We start from the raw sequence: 17,168 nt of genomic DNA, 5'->3' as shown, positions 1-17,168 counted from the left end.
TTTTTTAAAACAAATCGTTTTTATCAAGAAGCTCACTCACTTCATTTGAATCACAGTTTTTATTAGAGACACTCAACCCTTGTTCCTTTCAAATTATCTTTTATTAAGTAAAAATTACTTTACCAAGAACTAGCTGCAATGGTCGGTTTTATTTTGTATTTTTTTTTAAATTCGTAATGGTGTTATTGAATTCAACAAGCTTGGTTAACATTTTTTATTCTTTGTCTTGCGGTCTTATTCTTAACGACATATTGCCGGTTATAATGACCATTATAAGAATATTGTCAAAAAGTGGTATTGACACTTTCAGGGTTATAATAACATTCATTTTGGATTTCAATCAACATATCCTTTACTATCAGTTTATTATGAATAAGAGCGTAACTAAACTTAAAATGCTGTAGTACAAATATTCATAACGCTTTGTTTTTTTTAGTAAACAAAGTCGAATGAAAATTCTATCGCATTATGTACTAAATACCAATAAAACATTTTGCCATTTTAAATAAGTATATATAATTTCATGTTTTGTAACAAATAATCAAACGACTGTGTCAGTGTTCACTAGGAGAGATAAAAAAATATTTACAAAAATTATGTTGTTGTTACAAATATATTAAAACTACAATATCTTTAACATATAAATATTACTATGGTAATCTTATTACAATAACAATCATATTTACACAAAGAAACTATTATTACTTATATGGACAGTCAGGTTAAACAGAATTCACAAAAATATTACCCTAATTAAAAATATTTATGTAATAATACTATTTACATTTTAAGAGTTTGTTATTATTAATCAGCTAAAATACTGGACGGAATGGAATGTATTCGTTTCTCTCAGTTTTAGGTAAGCTTAGTAACAATAAGGCACTAATCACATTTGGTAGGATCATATTATATAAAATATAAATCAATTATTCTTCAGTAAGACGTGGAGCTGCTATCTGGTCTTAGTTGTTTATTGTTGGTTTGAACATCGTCATAGGCTATAGTAAAAACGCTTTTTTTCTCAGTGATGGGTAGTCTTTTGAAATTACCAGCGTGTTGAACTAATGTGTTCATTGCGATCCCAGAGTCATTGTCGTCCAAGGCAGTAATATTTCTTGGCTGGAGATCCAAATCTCCTCCAATGTTAACTTTAGATACATGTACTTCGGAAGAAATTTTTCGATCTTCGTCATAGTTCGTAGATATTGAAATACTGTGAGTTAACGCACTTTCTGCAATGTCTTGGTTAATCACCTTTGTTTTGACGTCGTCTTGATTCACGTATATCGGCTGTTCTACAGATTGTCTTGGAGGTAATATTGGAACGTTGTGTTGTCCGAAGTATTTTGGAATGTGTGTTTGTTGAACGTGACACAGTGGATTCTGGTTTTCGTATTGACGTTCATATCTGTGTTCGGAATGTTGTAAGAGTGGGTGCGCATCTGGAAGCGGACCTTCAGGCACAGGAGTCACCTTACCTTCTTTTAAGATTCGCGGATGAATGAATTCACTTTCTTTTCCTTTGGAGTTTTTTTTTAGCTCTGCGTTGTCACTGTGGGTTTCTTTGCTTAAAATTTTTCCGTACCTACCGGAACGATCTTTTTCATCTTGGTCAGTCTTAATTTTCGATATTCTTTTTGGTTTGTTCGGTATTACTTTTTCAGGGGCAGTGGCTTTGGATGTGGCGCTGGACTTTTTCCCGTACCATTGCATATAGCGAGGTAAACTTTTTTGTGAAGTTTTGCTGTCGGATGTTTTACTTGTTTCTTCCACTGCTTTCTTTTTGTCATTTATACCAGACTCATTGCTGTTTGTAGTTTTTCTCTGTGACGACGATTCACCAAGTTCTGGTGTTTTAATTCTTGCCGAGAGCTCTGCTTCTTCGCGAGCTTCGGTCGATGAACCTTGTCTTGAAAAAACTTTGTTTCTTTCATCTTTAGAGGCAGAACTGCTTCTACTTTTATTGTTTTCCTCGGGACTGAGTGAAAGCTTGAGCTTTGAACTACCAGTATCATCTTCATGCTGCGCTGCCTGTCTTTGCAATCGCAGACGTTTTTCGCTTAAATCCGAATCGATTTTCTCATCCAACGAGTCTGAAATTTCCATTAAAACTTCTTTTCTTAAATTCGGTTTTTTATCAATATCAGAGATTTTGATTTGTGTAGAACAAACTGTTTCATTTTTCGAGGTTGTTATAAAGCTTTTGGTAACGTCGCCGTAATTTTTAATGTGTTCTTCTCTTTCATTAGTTTTACTTATTTTAACGAATTTCTCACTTTCTAATGACGGAGATATTTCACTTTCTTCGTAAATCGGCGTTTTAATTTTTCTCCTTAAATCATAGATTCGTATACTTCGTCTTGGGTCTTTATGTCGTAGCTTTTTTTTAGGTTTTTTTCTTTTAACCCAAGCTATACTTTTAGGATCATCTTGTAATGCTATCTGTGACTCATCTTCACTGTAGGAATCGTTGTCACTTCTAGCTTTTCGCCTGGTTGATTGTAGAAGTTGTGGTTCAGTTTGCGTTCCAATATGACATTCAGTTTGGGTTGCCATTACGGAGTGGCCCGGTAAGCTCTGAGTTTCTAATTTATTTTCAACTTGGGAAGCGGTTTCATGATTCTGTAAAATTCTTTCGCGTTCGATTAAAATTTGATGTAATAGTTCATTTTGCTTTCGAAGCGATGACTCTAAGAGCTCTTGATGAATTGTTGATTTGTTTTGCATTTGAAGTAGAGCTGACTGGAAATAATTATCTTTTGGGACCGCGCCAGGGACATCAGGAGGTATATTTGAATAGTCATGAAAGTGATGAGTAACCTCAGCTGCTCCCGAAACATGACCGATACTTTTGGCATCTCTTCCCATAGATACATTATCTAAATCCGTTACCTTTTCCATTCTTTCTCTCATGCTTTTTGCTTCCTCGCCTTGTTCTCTAATGAATCTTTCTAATAGTAAATTTTTACCACTATCTACCACAACATATTGAGTGTGAGGTATTAACGTAACCGGTCTTTGTTGATGACCTGGTAAATTAACATATGTTTCTTCTTCATTTTTACCTCTAGTCACTAAACGAAGAATTTCAGTGTTACCTTCTTTTATAAAATATTGATCTCGACCCATTGAGGATTGAGCATGTGCTTTGTCTTGAAAACTTTGCTTTTGTTTTTCATTTTTTTCTCTTTCTTCACCATCTTTAAGATAAACGTCGACTTCAGAACCTCTATCTATTTCATGCCTACGCATTGAATCGTTATCTTGATCCCTTCTGTTGTGATGTAAAGTAGCAATTCTATCGTAGCCATTTTCTAGATCATCTATATACTCTTTGTGTTTATTTGTGAAAGCTTGTTCGATCTGCATCTCTTTTGTGTAGATAATGTTTGGTCCCTCTCTGAAATATTAATAAAGCATATTTTAACATACTGTCACATTGTCGTTACGAAAATATTAAAAAAAATAATAATAGAAGGATGCTCGCGGGATTAGTTAGCCTAAAATTGGCCTTGTTTTCATGAATTATTTTAATTACCTCATACGAAACGATTGCTGTCCGTCGTATTTGTAATCATTGTCAGCTGCAGCGTGAACAAATTCTTGACGTATATCACCACCAGGAGTCGAAGACGGCTTAGACGGTCCTTTTGCACGATAATTTCTTTTATTGAATTTCCATTGTGTTGGTTTAGTCCTCAAGTCTGCTTGTTCTGCACTCCACGCTTCCCTCTTTCTCCATTCTGTTGCTTGAATTGATTTATTCTCTATGTTTTGGTTCTTGTTTTCCCTCCCAAGTCCCTTGTCCCGGACCACTAAACGCACGTCGTCTTCTGTGGAGTTGACACGTATCACTCTTTTCCTAGAATTTATTAATGGATATCTATGTACCTATCTTTGTTATGATACGTATATATATTGATTGTATTTCTTTGGTGTACCAAAAGCAATCAAAGTGCAATTTTATATTATTACTACGCTACTGTTAGTATTCAGTTATTCTTATTTAATAACTAATTTTCATGAAAAGTAACATCACTACGGAATTCAACATCTACTTTTTTGTGGTATATTTAATGTTATTGATGATCATATCATGATGATGATATAATTGATGATCACATTAGGCCAAGATAAAATGATAATATTTAACTGATTACCTAATAAACTGTGACAAAGCTGTGCTGTGGTATTAGTTGGTGCTTAGTCTGTTAATAAAAATAAATTGTGTTAGTTGAAAATAGTCAGCAAGACGTTCAAACGAAATTGCAGGTAGAGCCAGAACACCTACACCAATAATTTTCCGTGCTATAAAAATTTAGAAAGTTTCATAAATTCCTTACAATATTTAAGGACCTAATGTTGAAAATATGCAGCTACAAAGTGCGATAATTTATAAGCTTGCATACTTTGAAATAGTTAATAAATAGTATATTTACCTAGGAGGCATATAAAGTGGGCATCCTTCACAAATGCAGCAGCATATTAATAGTAATAGTACCAGAGCTACTAGTATAGCTAAAAGTATCAAGAGCCAGAAAAGTAGGCGGCTCTCTGCTTTGTATATACTCTGAAAAGAAAAATTACATGTAACAATGACACTGGAAATAGATAATATTTAAGAAAAGGAACTATAGGAAAATCATTTAACTTCTAAACTTAGAAACGGGGTGACACTGATTACATATCCGACCCAGGAGAGACGGGGCAACGCAAAGCCACCGTCGCCCGAAGCATGTCTTGTCGGATCCCCCGGATCCTCTCTCGGTGCTTTTAAGCTCCTCAAGCACCGGTCACTGTCCTCATCGAACTCATCGATTACGACGCAGAGTTCGACGAGTAAACTAACCTACAGACACAGCTCACTGAGTTTCTCGCCGGATATTCTCAATGTGTCGCGATTCCGACCCGGTAGCAGATTCTGCGAAGCACTGCTCTTGCTAGTGTAAGCAAACTCTCTCAGCTTGAGTACCTGAGCTCACCTACGCGTCCGGGCGTAGCTTCTTTTTATTTTTTTACTGCCGTATATGCAGACGAGCATACAGCCCACCTAATGGTGAGTGGTTACCGTCGCTCATGGACGTCAGCAATGCCAGGGGCAGAACCAAGCCGCTGCCTACCGTTTAATACTCTCCACAAGCCTCGTTTGAAGAAGGGCATGTCATAGCCCTCTGGGCTACCACCGAATAGGTAGGGAAATAATACTGATTATAGGACTATAGAGTCAGCTCGAAGTACCACGACTCTGTTATTACCAATTAGCGCCAAAAAAAAGTAAAATGTTTTTTTTTCTCACCGAATCTGCACTATCATCGGATGCTTGACCGTTTTCATTATTACTTCCTGTATTGGTAATACCGTTACTAGAACTAGTGCCAGTTGTGTATATTGTCATATTTTTTGCTAACTGCTCTTGGAGTTTTGCGACATTGATTGCAGTACTTCCGGTTGTATGTACTATGGCCACCACTTCACTTCTAGAATTTTTTGAAGGCATCATTAGATATAGGAATTAATAGTTGCACATTGAGGTCAGACAATTGTACATTAATAATAAACTGTACGTCTATTAATCAGAAGAGTTGAAGCGGATACGCGACACGGGCCACATTAACACATATGTCATAGCAGTACACTCTATCCCGGTTTGAATGGTAAGATGGCCGTATTATAATACTGTTACTTCTATATATTAAGTAAATTTAAGTTAAATTGTTATTTTCCAATTCAATTGGATTTTCATTTTTAAAAAAAACTTGGTTGCGGGCGTTATACCTCACCTCTCGAAGGAGACGGTGGCACTTTTTGACGTATATGTGCTTTCATACAAATAAATACCAAGTTGACCAAGACTTAATCTGTTCATATAAAGTATAATAATAATATTAATTCTGCTTAAATAAACAATGTTTAATGGACATACTTCTCTTGAGATTCTCGGCCGCTTAAATCTGTCGCAGCACCATCGCCTCCTGTATATGGTTTGATATCGATTATCGTGACTTTTCCTCCGGACAGAGTACTGAGAACCTCTTCTAATTTTTTTCTATCGGGATCAGCCCCGGGCACTATAAATGACATTGTCCTTGTTTTGCTTTCCGGAGGATAGATTTTCACCAAAGTCGAAGAGAATAATCTCGGAACTCCGAGGTCGTAAGCTCGCACATTCAGAACGTAAACGTCGCTCTCCTGTTGAGAGTCTGCTTGACGTCTTCTTCTATTTACATTTTGTTTCTTTGTTCTTTTTAGTTTTTGCAGTAAGTACAGTTCACCTGTTGAATAAAATAAAATTTGAATTTATAGTAATTTAAAAAGTATTCAACACTTAATACAATAATAACTAATTGTTTACCGGTTTCTTCATTGACAGCAAACTGACCGTTGAGGTTTCCATTAATGATTTCGTATCTTACTACATTATTTGGTGGCTCAGCGTCTTTATCTATAGCCTTGACGAACGCTTGAGACGTAAAGTTGTTCAAAGTCGGAGATAAGACAAACTCGTACAGCGATCTTTCGAATTCTGGTGGGTTATCGTTTACATCTAATAGCTTAATAATTAATGGCACAGTAACTCTTAAACCTACTCCGTCATTGTCTCTAGCCTCTACTAAAAAATGCAAATCTGGCATTGCTTCTCTATCGAAGCCATGATTATTGGTCGCAACGGTGATCAACCCAGACAAAGGGTCCAAATGTAGCGACGTGTTCAAGTACCCTAATATGGCAGTGAATTGGATCTTTCCAAAAGCTCCCGTGTCTACATCGTCTGCCGCTACTTGGACGACTCTAGTTCCCGCAGTAACATTCTCAGGCAGTTCCACGTCGTAAGATTGTGCCAAGAATACGGGCGGATTATCGTTTACGTCATTTAAGTAAACCGTTACATTGGCCGTCGCCGATAAATTTGTAGCTGGACCCAATTCTTGAGCCGTGATCTGAAATGATAATATTGACCAGCGATTAATATTACATCTATCTATACTAATATATAAATCTACAGTGGTTTTTACGGATGTTCCGTTATAACTACTGAACCATGCATCCGATTGACTTGAAACTTGGCATCTTTGATCGTAATGGATAGGCTAATATTTATATGAGTGTTGGACTCCTTAATAATAATGACAATAAATAATCAATATATCAATAAGCAAAAACTTTGTACCCCTTTTTACGCAAATTGCGCGGACGGAGGAGTAAGAAATTTCGCACACCTATAGAGGATATAGAGAAGGACTGCAGAATCCTAATATTTTTTTACTAATAATACATTAACTCAATAAAAAAACATTACACACACTACCATGTATTTGACACACACATATATATATACCCTTTATTTACTGTCAAACCTTTGTCACTGCATTTGCTGCACAGACTTTGCTGTGGTCAAATTGAGAATAGATTAATATTGTTTATCTTTATTAATATTTCTGTAGTCTTGGCGAAATCTGTGATTATAGAAGTATGATAGTCTTTGACAATAGAACATTAATAATGTTCAAACTTATAATTTAAATTAATTATAGTCAAATTTCGACTACAGAGGGACCACTAGTAATGTTAATTTTAAATGTCCAGCGAAGCGGGCGAGTACGGCCAGTAGTTTAAAAATTTTGATGTAACGTTGTAAAAACAACCTTAGCCTACCTGAAATATGACAGACTTCCGTGCTTCATAGTCCAGCATTGTATTGTCTCGTACTTTGATGAGGAATTGCGCGTGTCTCTCTGCAACGGTCGGTGATATTTCGAAGGTCCCATTATTGCCGACGAGAGATAGTGCGAAGACACCATTCTTACCGGCATCGTTGTCGTTAACTTGCGGAATGTAGGGGTCGTTGAATACAAGTGCCGTTCCCTGGGGTGCGTTCTCATCCAGGTAAGTTATATAACTGGAATAAATAAAAAAAATCATTTTGAAACATCCAAAAAGTAACAATTACCAAGTAGTAGCTTATCAGATAAACCGCGTAATGTCTATGCACCATGGATACGATGGTTCGATTGAAAGTAAGTATCAAGCTTCTATGTGTTTGCGTTGGTACTTAATTCGGCTTGGTTTGTAGCGAATCTTCAAGAATCGATCCTGCTCAGTACCTATTGTCGTGAATCCATTGTATTGCATTATAGTAATTATTTTAATGGTTTTGTGACTTTATTCTTGTGTCATGGTTTTGCAAGGTAAAAGCATTCACATAATGGTTTCAAAAAAAATTCGATAATAATAAATATTATAATATATTCGATAAAAAATCGATAGTAATTCGAAATAAGATAGCAATCGAATCAGATGAAGTAACTTACAATTGATTTTCAAAGTACGGAGGAGAATTATCTCGTTCAGGTAGAATGAAGGCAAGCTGTACAGTGGAAGACATCGCTTCGGGTTCCTCTCGAGACAGCCTTACTTCTTCGGCGACCACTGTTAATAAGATTGGTGCACCGGCATGAGAAATCGCCGCTATCTCCTCAATTGGGCGTTCAAGAGTCACTTCGCCTGGAAAGGAAAAAATAAATGAATTTTTATATCGTTATAATATGATAAAAATTCCTTATTTATTTTTAAATTGAGTTTGAAGGATAGGTTAGCTCTTATGCTATATATAAAATTGAGACTTAGAACTCATGTCTTGAGACATGGTGATGGCATTCACCAGGACCACGAAATAAATCCGAAATTGATTTATCCTTCTTTCAAAGAGCAACAAGGAAATGCGTCGCCACGATTTATTTTTCGAAGAGAGAGCTTTATATGCCCTTAATATATTTTTTACAAAATGAGACTGCCTAGTGCCTTGATTAAGAAATAGTTTCACATTGTAGCGACCTCTATACTCCAATTTGAATAGATACTAACAAATTCAGTGCTTAGCGTAATTTACATTTGGCATGGACAGTCAGTTAGACAAAAAAGCGCAAGATGGCGCTAAAATCAAAATATTGAATCCTTTGTGTGATTTCGTAATTTTTACTGTTAAAGCCCTGCTAGTTCTGCTACCAAACATTTTATAACATGGTACTTAAGTTTTTATTACATAAAGTCCACGATTTCTTATTTAAAAGTTTTAATAATAGGTTTAGACTTCCTAAGCAAAGCTTTTGGAATGTTAAATTTTAACAGAACTTAACATACTCGTAGATTTACACTATTTCCCCGAATCCTGATCACGCAGGAGCCAGTCACCGTCGACGCCCTAGACACGTCCTTACGGATTCATCAGATCCAATAACCTTTGCACTAGACGCCTTCAGCTCTAACACGAGGAGCAGGCTTAGGGACCCCGGTAACCGTACTCGTCGAACTCGACAAAGAGTTCGCCGTGCAACCTAACCCATGAATCAGCTCGCTGAGTTTCTCGCCGGATCTTCTCAGCGGGTCGCGATTCCGATCCGTAGTAGATTCATTCGCGAAGCAGCTGCTCTTGAGCTGTTAGGTCTCCTTCGGAGGCGCTCGGGTAGCTGTTAGCAAATCCCACCCCTCCTGGCTGAGTCTTTGCTCGCCCACCTGTCCTGGTGAAACTGGAAAGGCCTCTGGGCCACCAGTAATCCTTCAATCATAAAAAAAAAAAAAAAAAATAAAAAAAAATTTACACTATTATTATTTTTTCAAGCAGACCTTGAAAAGAAGAAGATGATGCTATTAAAATAGAATAAAATTATGTACCCAGTTCAAGTATAAAACAGAATTTATAAAATTTTAAAGAAAATCAATGCAACTGTAGCGTCGTTGCGGGCGCCGTGATCACAGGTATGTCCGGCCACCGTCCTCGCCGAACCCTTTGCTTGCGACGAAGGGCTCGACGAGTAAATTAAGCGAATGCAAAGCGAAGCACTGCTCTTGCTAGGGTCAGTGTTAGCAACACCTCCGGTTTGAGGCCAGAAAGCTCACCTACACGTCAAGGAGAAGCTAAAATAGCCTCTCAAGGCACAAAATCTAAGCAATAAAAAAATAAAAAATAAAAGGTAGAAAAAAAAATTACATGTGTGCAATTCACACGTGGTAGAAGTGAAACCTTCCAAAATTAAAATACAATTATTATCCTAAACGTCTTAAGTATATTATGTAAAATTTTGTCATTAGTAAATAATTGTAAGGTAGCGCCCTCTGTGAATTGATATTTTAATTTCACGTATAATCCTAAATTAAAATTCACTACAAGAGCTTTCATACACACGTTAGTATTAAAAAATCTCACAGATGGCGCTGTATTAAATAGTATGTATATTTCTGTCTCATTCTTTGCTGGCTTCATCCTACACATTTTTGTATTTGTGTTTCTTACCTGTCGTTTTTTCCGTTGCATCCGGTTTGAAATCACAACGATTCTAAAGAAGTTTTCACTTCAAAAGTTTTCACTTCAAAAAACAAGTATACTGCAGAGTGAAAAATTTAAGTGTATTATTGATCTATGGTGATGACTGCGGGTAGGATGTAGTAGACAAATTTTTCTACACTTTCTAGCCCGCTTTCGAGACCTCGATATTATACCCTCACGATACCATCAGTTTTTGTTTAGAACAATTTGTTGGCATATTTTATTAACTAAACTCAATAACGTCAAAAATATTACAGCCTGTCTAATAAAAGTACGTATGAACTTTTGAATTTATTATTTTAGTTTATCTCCTAGTACCTAAGCTGATGAATTTAATTCACATAACTAGTTCTATCTTTCCATTTTATTGTGATATATTTTAATGCGGGTAGTTGTTTTTTTTATTTTTTATTATTGCTTAGATGGATGGACGAGCTCACAGCCCACCTGGTGTTAAGTGGTTACTGGAGCCCATAGACATCTACAACGTAAATGCGCCACCTACCTCGAGATATAAGTTCTAAGATCTCAGTATAGTTACAACGGCTACCCCACCCTTCGAACCGAAACGCATTACTGCTTCACGGCGGAAATAGGCGGGGTGGTGGTACCTACCCGTGCGGACTCCCAAGAGGTCCTACCACCAGTGTTGTTTTTGAACATTAAATTTTTGGTTACTCATGTTTGAGAATTAGCAAAAGTTAATCAACACAACACCAATATTTTTAAACAATGCTCAAATCTGAAACAAACCTAATCTCCGTACATGTCTCGGTGTTATAGAAAGGTTTATTATGCATAATTTCAGAGGAAATATTCGTCTCGACACACGAGTAATTAGCATACAAAAGTATTGTTCCGATTAACATATTGTGAATGAATAAAGATCTCAGCTGTCATCTATGAACATTATATAAGCTGCGTTCTCATAAATAATACATTTCTTTATGACTTGTGAGTAGAGGGGCCGATGAAGTAACCATAGAAAAATTGATATGCCTGTCGCCATCTGTCTTGGCACATTCACGACTGCCTTTTAAAGTGAAAACTTATTTAGTACCATTTGTGTTAATTACTGGTGGTGGGGTATCTTGTGAGCTCGCGCGAGTAGGTACCACCATGCCTATTTCTGCAGTGAAACAGTAATGCGTTTTGAAGTGGTACTGTAAAAACTGGGACTTAGAACATATGTCTCAAGGTGGGTGGCGGCATTTACGTTAAAACTTAAAACTATAATTTAATTGTTTTGTGAAAACACTGGTGATTTCACATTTTTTGCTATCTCGTACGCTGGGAGTAAGTAATCACTAATATTTATAATTAGGTAGTAGTTGTATTGACTCGTCTGCCCATACAATCTCAGTGATTATAAGCTTCGAAAAACAAACCGCTGCTGCTTTCAATATTTCTGTTAAATTACACAAATTAAACTCTAATTAAACTAAATTTAAATTAAACTTCACACATTTTTCTGTATTAAGTAGTTATTTATGTCCTTCGCTAAGATCTTAATAGATCCACCATGTAAATATGTACCTAACGTGGAGAATTTTCTCTATTAGTACAATTCTAGAATATTATTTCAAGGTTAGTTGTCTAATTAGACAGCCCATTACTTGACGAGTTAAATAATGTTCACTAAATATTTTAATTTAAACACGCACTAGAGTAAATTAAAAGAAAAAGTAATTTAAAACATGAAGTAAGTAGTGACGATGCTTAAAAGTCTTATTTAAATGTTTGCAAACAATATCATTTGTCTTTTCTTACAAGCAAATAAAATTGAATTTTTTGCAATCAAATTAGTTAAGGCTTGAAATTATGATAAATACATACACATGTATGTATATGAAACGAACTGGAATACACGTGTAGTCTTGATTTAGATTTCTTTGTTCCCCTAGTACATGTCTGAATATTCTTAGGTTTATGTTAAATAGCTAAGAAAGTTCTGGAATAGGCAAGAGGCTAAAGTAAGATAACAATCTAGGGAGCGACCTTTTTCTTTGTTTCACATCAATCTTAATTCATTTGTTTTTAAAATACTGTTGTTATGAGGCAAAGCTACTAAAATTTGATAAAGGTGAAATTGGACTACGGAAATTTTTTGAGTTAAGAAATGATTATGATTGAAGACTTATTGACGATATGAATTTCACGACACCCCGACAACTATATAAATTGGCAGGAATAGCTCTTTAATGTATTTTACGGAGTTTTACGGCCTTTAACTAAGAAATTAATGGGATAACACGCCCCCGTAAGACCCACGCTTCGATATAATGGGCATTTCTCTGAGGTCTTTATTTGCGTTATCTTAGATAATCTAATTATTGTCGTATCGCGTGGGAGGTATACGTAGGAATATTTTCCAAATCTGTATGAGGTTTAGATAAGTTTAAGTTCACCATTAAATTATTTTATAATGAATGTGTTTCTAATTGTTTATATTTTAGGAGACTTTCTCACTCGATTTTTAAATTTCTATTTAGATTATGAAGCTATATCAATATATATCATTCAATAATGAGTATTGACCTACATACTACAAAATATTATCAATTAATCGAATAAGAGTATTCGTGTATTGACTTTATAAAAATAATTCTACTTAATTTTTTAAATCTACGCCAATGATTACTCCAATAATGTTAAATACTATGAGAGCTTCGTTTGTTTAATATGTGAACATGGCTACTAGAGTATCTATGTTAAATATATTTGGAAATCTGTTCGTTCGGGATATACGTATTTACTCTTGACTTGTATGTATAAATTTCTGACACTCATAAGTCAGTAGGTATCAGCTTGGTATTGAACATGAAAAGCTTGAATAATACTATGATTGAATATTTTGTGCATGATACTTTGTTATTAAAAAAATCAATGAATAGAATAGCGTTACCTTGAAAAGATTAACAATGCAGAAAATTAACATTTCAAAGAAAAGATTAAAAATTCCGAAACAGAGGGACACTAGTTTCCAATATCAAAGGAAGTGCCTTTGTTGAACACTAGTTCACAAACAAAGACGCCGCAGCGCCCGGTAAGGCCTAATGAGCTATTATAGCTCTGGTCAGGAGAACGCTAGCTTGTATTAAAGCTGTTAGTGTCTGTACCGCTGTTTGTAGCTTTGTTAGAATATCGTTAGAGCATTCCTATAGCTCCATAAATGTTTAATTCGAACTCGTAACAAGGGACGCGTCAGAGATCGTGCTTAGATTTTAAACTAAGTACATCTGAAGCAACAAAGTATTTAAATTTTAGCTTTAGGAGTCTAATCAGTGAAACTATAGCAATAGAAAGAAAAGTCAAGCTTCATGACTTGGTTATACTATTAACTATGCACTGAAGTTTTTTTTTTCATTGCTTAGATGGGTGGACGAGCTCACAGTCCACCTGATGTTAAGTGTTTACTGGAGCCCATAGACATCTACGACGTAAATGCGCCACCCACCTTGAGATATAAGTTCTAAGATCTCAGTATAGTTACAACGGCTGCCCTACCCTTCAAACCGAAATAGGCTAGGCGGTGGTACCTATCCGTACGGACTCCCAAGAGGTCCTACCACCAGTAATTACGCAAATTATGATTTTGCGGGTTTCACTTTTATTACACGATGTTATTCTTTCACCGTGGAAGTCAATCGTGAACATTTGTTGAGTACGTATTTCATTAGAAAAATTGGTAGCCGCCTGTGGGATTCGAACACCGGTGCATCGCTTCAACACGAATGCACCGGACGTCTTATCTCTTAGGCCACGACGACTATTAAACTCAAATTAATCGTATAAAGTTAAAAATTAAAAACAAATAGAAAAAGACATTTGTAAAAAATATCCAAACATCATTTGGTATCTCTGCGGTGGTCCTATCCTAGGATATAATGTATTTTACTTAAATTAATCGGATAAAGTGCTAAGAGGTGAGAAATTGCAAATTTTCAAAATCATATTATATATTTGAACAATATCAAATTAATTCAATTGTGTTTCGATATTCAAATACACAATTTCTGTTTCCAGAATACAGAATGATTAAACTACATAATTTAATTTATTAATACAAATTCGTTACGATGTAGATTTAATAAATAAATTTACGGGCCAGTTTTCTCGGGTTATCACAATCGAGACCAACCGCTAAGTGTTCAACGAAATTAATACTACAGCGAACATGTTAATTGTCTAGCGAAATGACAAAAGTTTCACCGCTAAAGTTGTAGCTGTTAAATTCAAAGTTCAATCGAAAATTGCTACCAACAAAATCTGATAGTGTTTTGTTGTACGTGGCGCACGCAAGCTACAAACCTTTAAATAGGGCTGTCAATGATTAGCAGTCGAGACTACTACAACTTTGTCAACGATACTACAAGAAAGGGTTAACTTGTAAAAATACCATAGGAGAAACTAATATTATAGTGCAGGGGCTTCTAAACTTTGGGAATGCCCACTTTGAGAATAAATTATTTTTAGCCCCACCATTTTTTCACGTACTTAAAAACCAATATACGAGAGCTCAGTCGATGTCTAAGAGTCCTCTTAGATGAAATTCCAAATCGTCTTCCAAGTTTCTAGACAACGCCTCTTTTTTCTGGGTCTCTTACCGCTCCCCTGTAGGCTTGCAGTAACCACAAGGGGGCGTTATCGCTTACTTTGGGAAAGGCTGCTATAGTGTATTGTGTACAAACCAAAATCTTAGCTGTCTCACAGGATATTAGATCCAAATAAATTATATATTAGCTTGAAGTGCGGATAAACTTGAAAAGTTTCAATTCGACATATCTGAAGGTGGGTTTTATTTAATTTAGGGCACAAACCAGTAATTTTTTTATTCACAAAAAATAGCGTCCTTATACTCTGGTGCTTAGTCAACGAAGAGTAGGGCGAGTGTGCGGGTGAGCGATAAGTAAGTAGGATATACCACGGAAGCGAGACGTCGGAACTACGTAGCGATGGTATCAAACAAAAAATATATAGCTCTGACCTACTGTTGACCACGAGTATTCCGTGGAGTGGAAAAAGCAATTAAACACAAAATGTAGGGTAGGTATAAATCAGGAAAGGAAATTGGCTCGGTTTTTTTGGTATGTAGGTACGTAGTTTTAATTTACAAAAATGATGATAAGGTTCGTATGTTCATCATAAGTGTCACCAGCGAGACTGATGAATTGATTTGAATGTGTTTCCAGAAAGTAATAGAAATAAGGTCTCTTTCTAACCAAAACATGGTGTTTATTTTGAAATTAAACGAAATCATTACTAGAGACTGGCTCGGCGATGCAGTAGTTAGTAGCAGTTTATTTATTATGATTTTTCTTTTTGAGTTTCGTAAATTTGGCAAAGTTTATTAAGAAACTAGGGATTATGCTAGGGTCTCACTTGGAGCTGGAACTCTAAGTTTGTTACCGTAAAGCACACAACAGACTTTATGTGACCCAAAAGTTTTCGCAACGTTGTCTGTTTTGGGATAGTTAACACATTAATTATCCCTTGGAGAACTTGATGCGGTATTTATATAAATTTTGATACTTTGCGAGCTCTCTGGTTTGATGATGTAAAAACAGCTCAAATAATTTCCTGAAGATTTTCGTTCAATCGTAGTCCTCGGTATATTGACGCAAGCTATACAAAATGTATTAGTAGAAGACTCAGAACCATCGAGGTGCAATTTCGTTAAATGCTCACTGCATTTATAATATGGAGTAAAGTGAATATACCAGATTTTTTACTGGTGGTAGGACCTCTTGTGAGTCCGCACGGGTAGGTACCACCGCCCCGCATATTTCTGCCGTGAAGCAGTAATGCGTTTGAAGGGTGGGGCAGCCGTTGTGACTATACTGAGACCTTAGAACTATATCTCAAGGTGTGTGGCTCCAGTAACCACTTAACACCAGGTGGGCTGTGAGATCGTCCACACATCTAAGCAATAAAAAAATATCAAATTTTACGGCTGGCACCAACGTTTTTATGTTTGTACGTGCCCAAAATGATTTTCACAATATAGGAATCGTAAAGTAAAAACGTTATTAGCTAGGTAAGGTTTAATAATGCTATTATATTCCGTTACGCCTATGAAATGGTGATTTTGACTTAATTAAGGTCACCGGTATTATTTATGTTTTGTATCTATGGGCTTCAATGGCCGTTGAAAACCAAGTGAATCAAGAAATCTTTCAGTGTTATTGAATTTAGAATCCAAGTTAAACAGTTTATATCAAATGAATACTATTCCGAAGTACACGATAAAATTGAACAAGATTAATTATTGTTTGCAATCCCTTTAACCCCAGCGGGAAGGTGTTTCTTATAAATTATAAAAGCAATTCCTGGAACTTGACCAATCGTAAATAACGAATGTCAAGGTATGGAACAAGAGTCATTATAAAGTCGCTGACCCTGCGATTTGCACCTAAATGTAGTTTTACGGAGAAATTCTTCTAGAACTGAAAATACTCTTTGCTATCTAGTCAGTAGTTTTATGTCTTCTTTAATAGATAGTCATTTCTCTTTAACTATTCACCGCAAGGTCATCATTGAAAATTACTATACGCACCAGCATTAATGTAATAATTATGCAGTCGTAAATATAACAGTTTACTTTAATGCATAATGAAGGTAGCAGCTCTTTAAAAACCGAGAAAGCTAGGACTATTAAAATCATTTAAATTATAAAATGTAACAAATAATTACTGGGCTATTTAGTTTAATTTAAAAACGTTAATAATATAGTGATACGAGATGTGTCTGAATCCAAATTAAATTTTTAATTATTTTTTTAGTCGATCTACTTCATCACGAGAATTTATGAGATCACCACTAGAAAAGTAGAACAAATTTAACTGTT

General features: G+C 35.7%; 1 protein-coding gene across 2 annotated transcripts in view; it reads right to left on the bottom strand.

Annotated features, from left to right (window-relative positions):
- Positions 1–491: 491 nt before the first annotated feature.
- Positions 492–17,168, bottom strand: part of LOC101738491 (cadherin-86C) — a 138,032-nt gene continuing 121,355 nt past the window's right edge. For both annotated transcript variants that reach the window (XM_038014421.2, XM_004929403.5), the window contains exons 8-15: positions 8,310–8,502; positions 7,654–7,897; positions 6,353–6,938; positions 5,924–6,272; positions 5,297–5,477; positions 4,440–4,570; positions 3,539–3,862; positions 492–3,400 (exon numbers count right to left, since the gene is read on the bottom strand). In XM_038014421.2, the coding sequence (XP_037870349.1) occupies positions 934–3,400; positions 3,539–3,862; positions 4,440–4,570; positions 5,297–5,477; positions 5,924–6,272; positions 6,353–6,938; positions 7,654–7,897; positions 8,310–8,502 (4,475 nt within the window). In that variant the 3' untranslated portion in view covers positions 492–933. The remainder of the gene's footprint in view (positions 3,401–3,538; positions 3,863–4,439; positions 4,571–5,296; positions 5,478–5,923; positions 6,273–6,352; positions 6,939–7,653; positions 7,898–8,309; positions 8,503–17,168) is intronic.

Source organism: Bombyx mori, chromosome 12 (genome assembly GCF_030269925.1).
Source record: "Bombyx mori chromosome 12, ASM3026992v2".
Taxonomy (NCBI): domain Eukaryota; kingdom Metazoa; phylum Arthropoda; class Insecta; order Lepidoptera; family Bombycidae; genus Bombyx; species Bombyx mori.
This window is presented reverse-complemented; position numbering and strand designations above follow the sequence as displayed.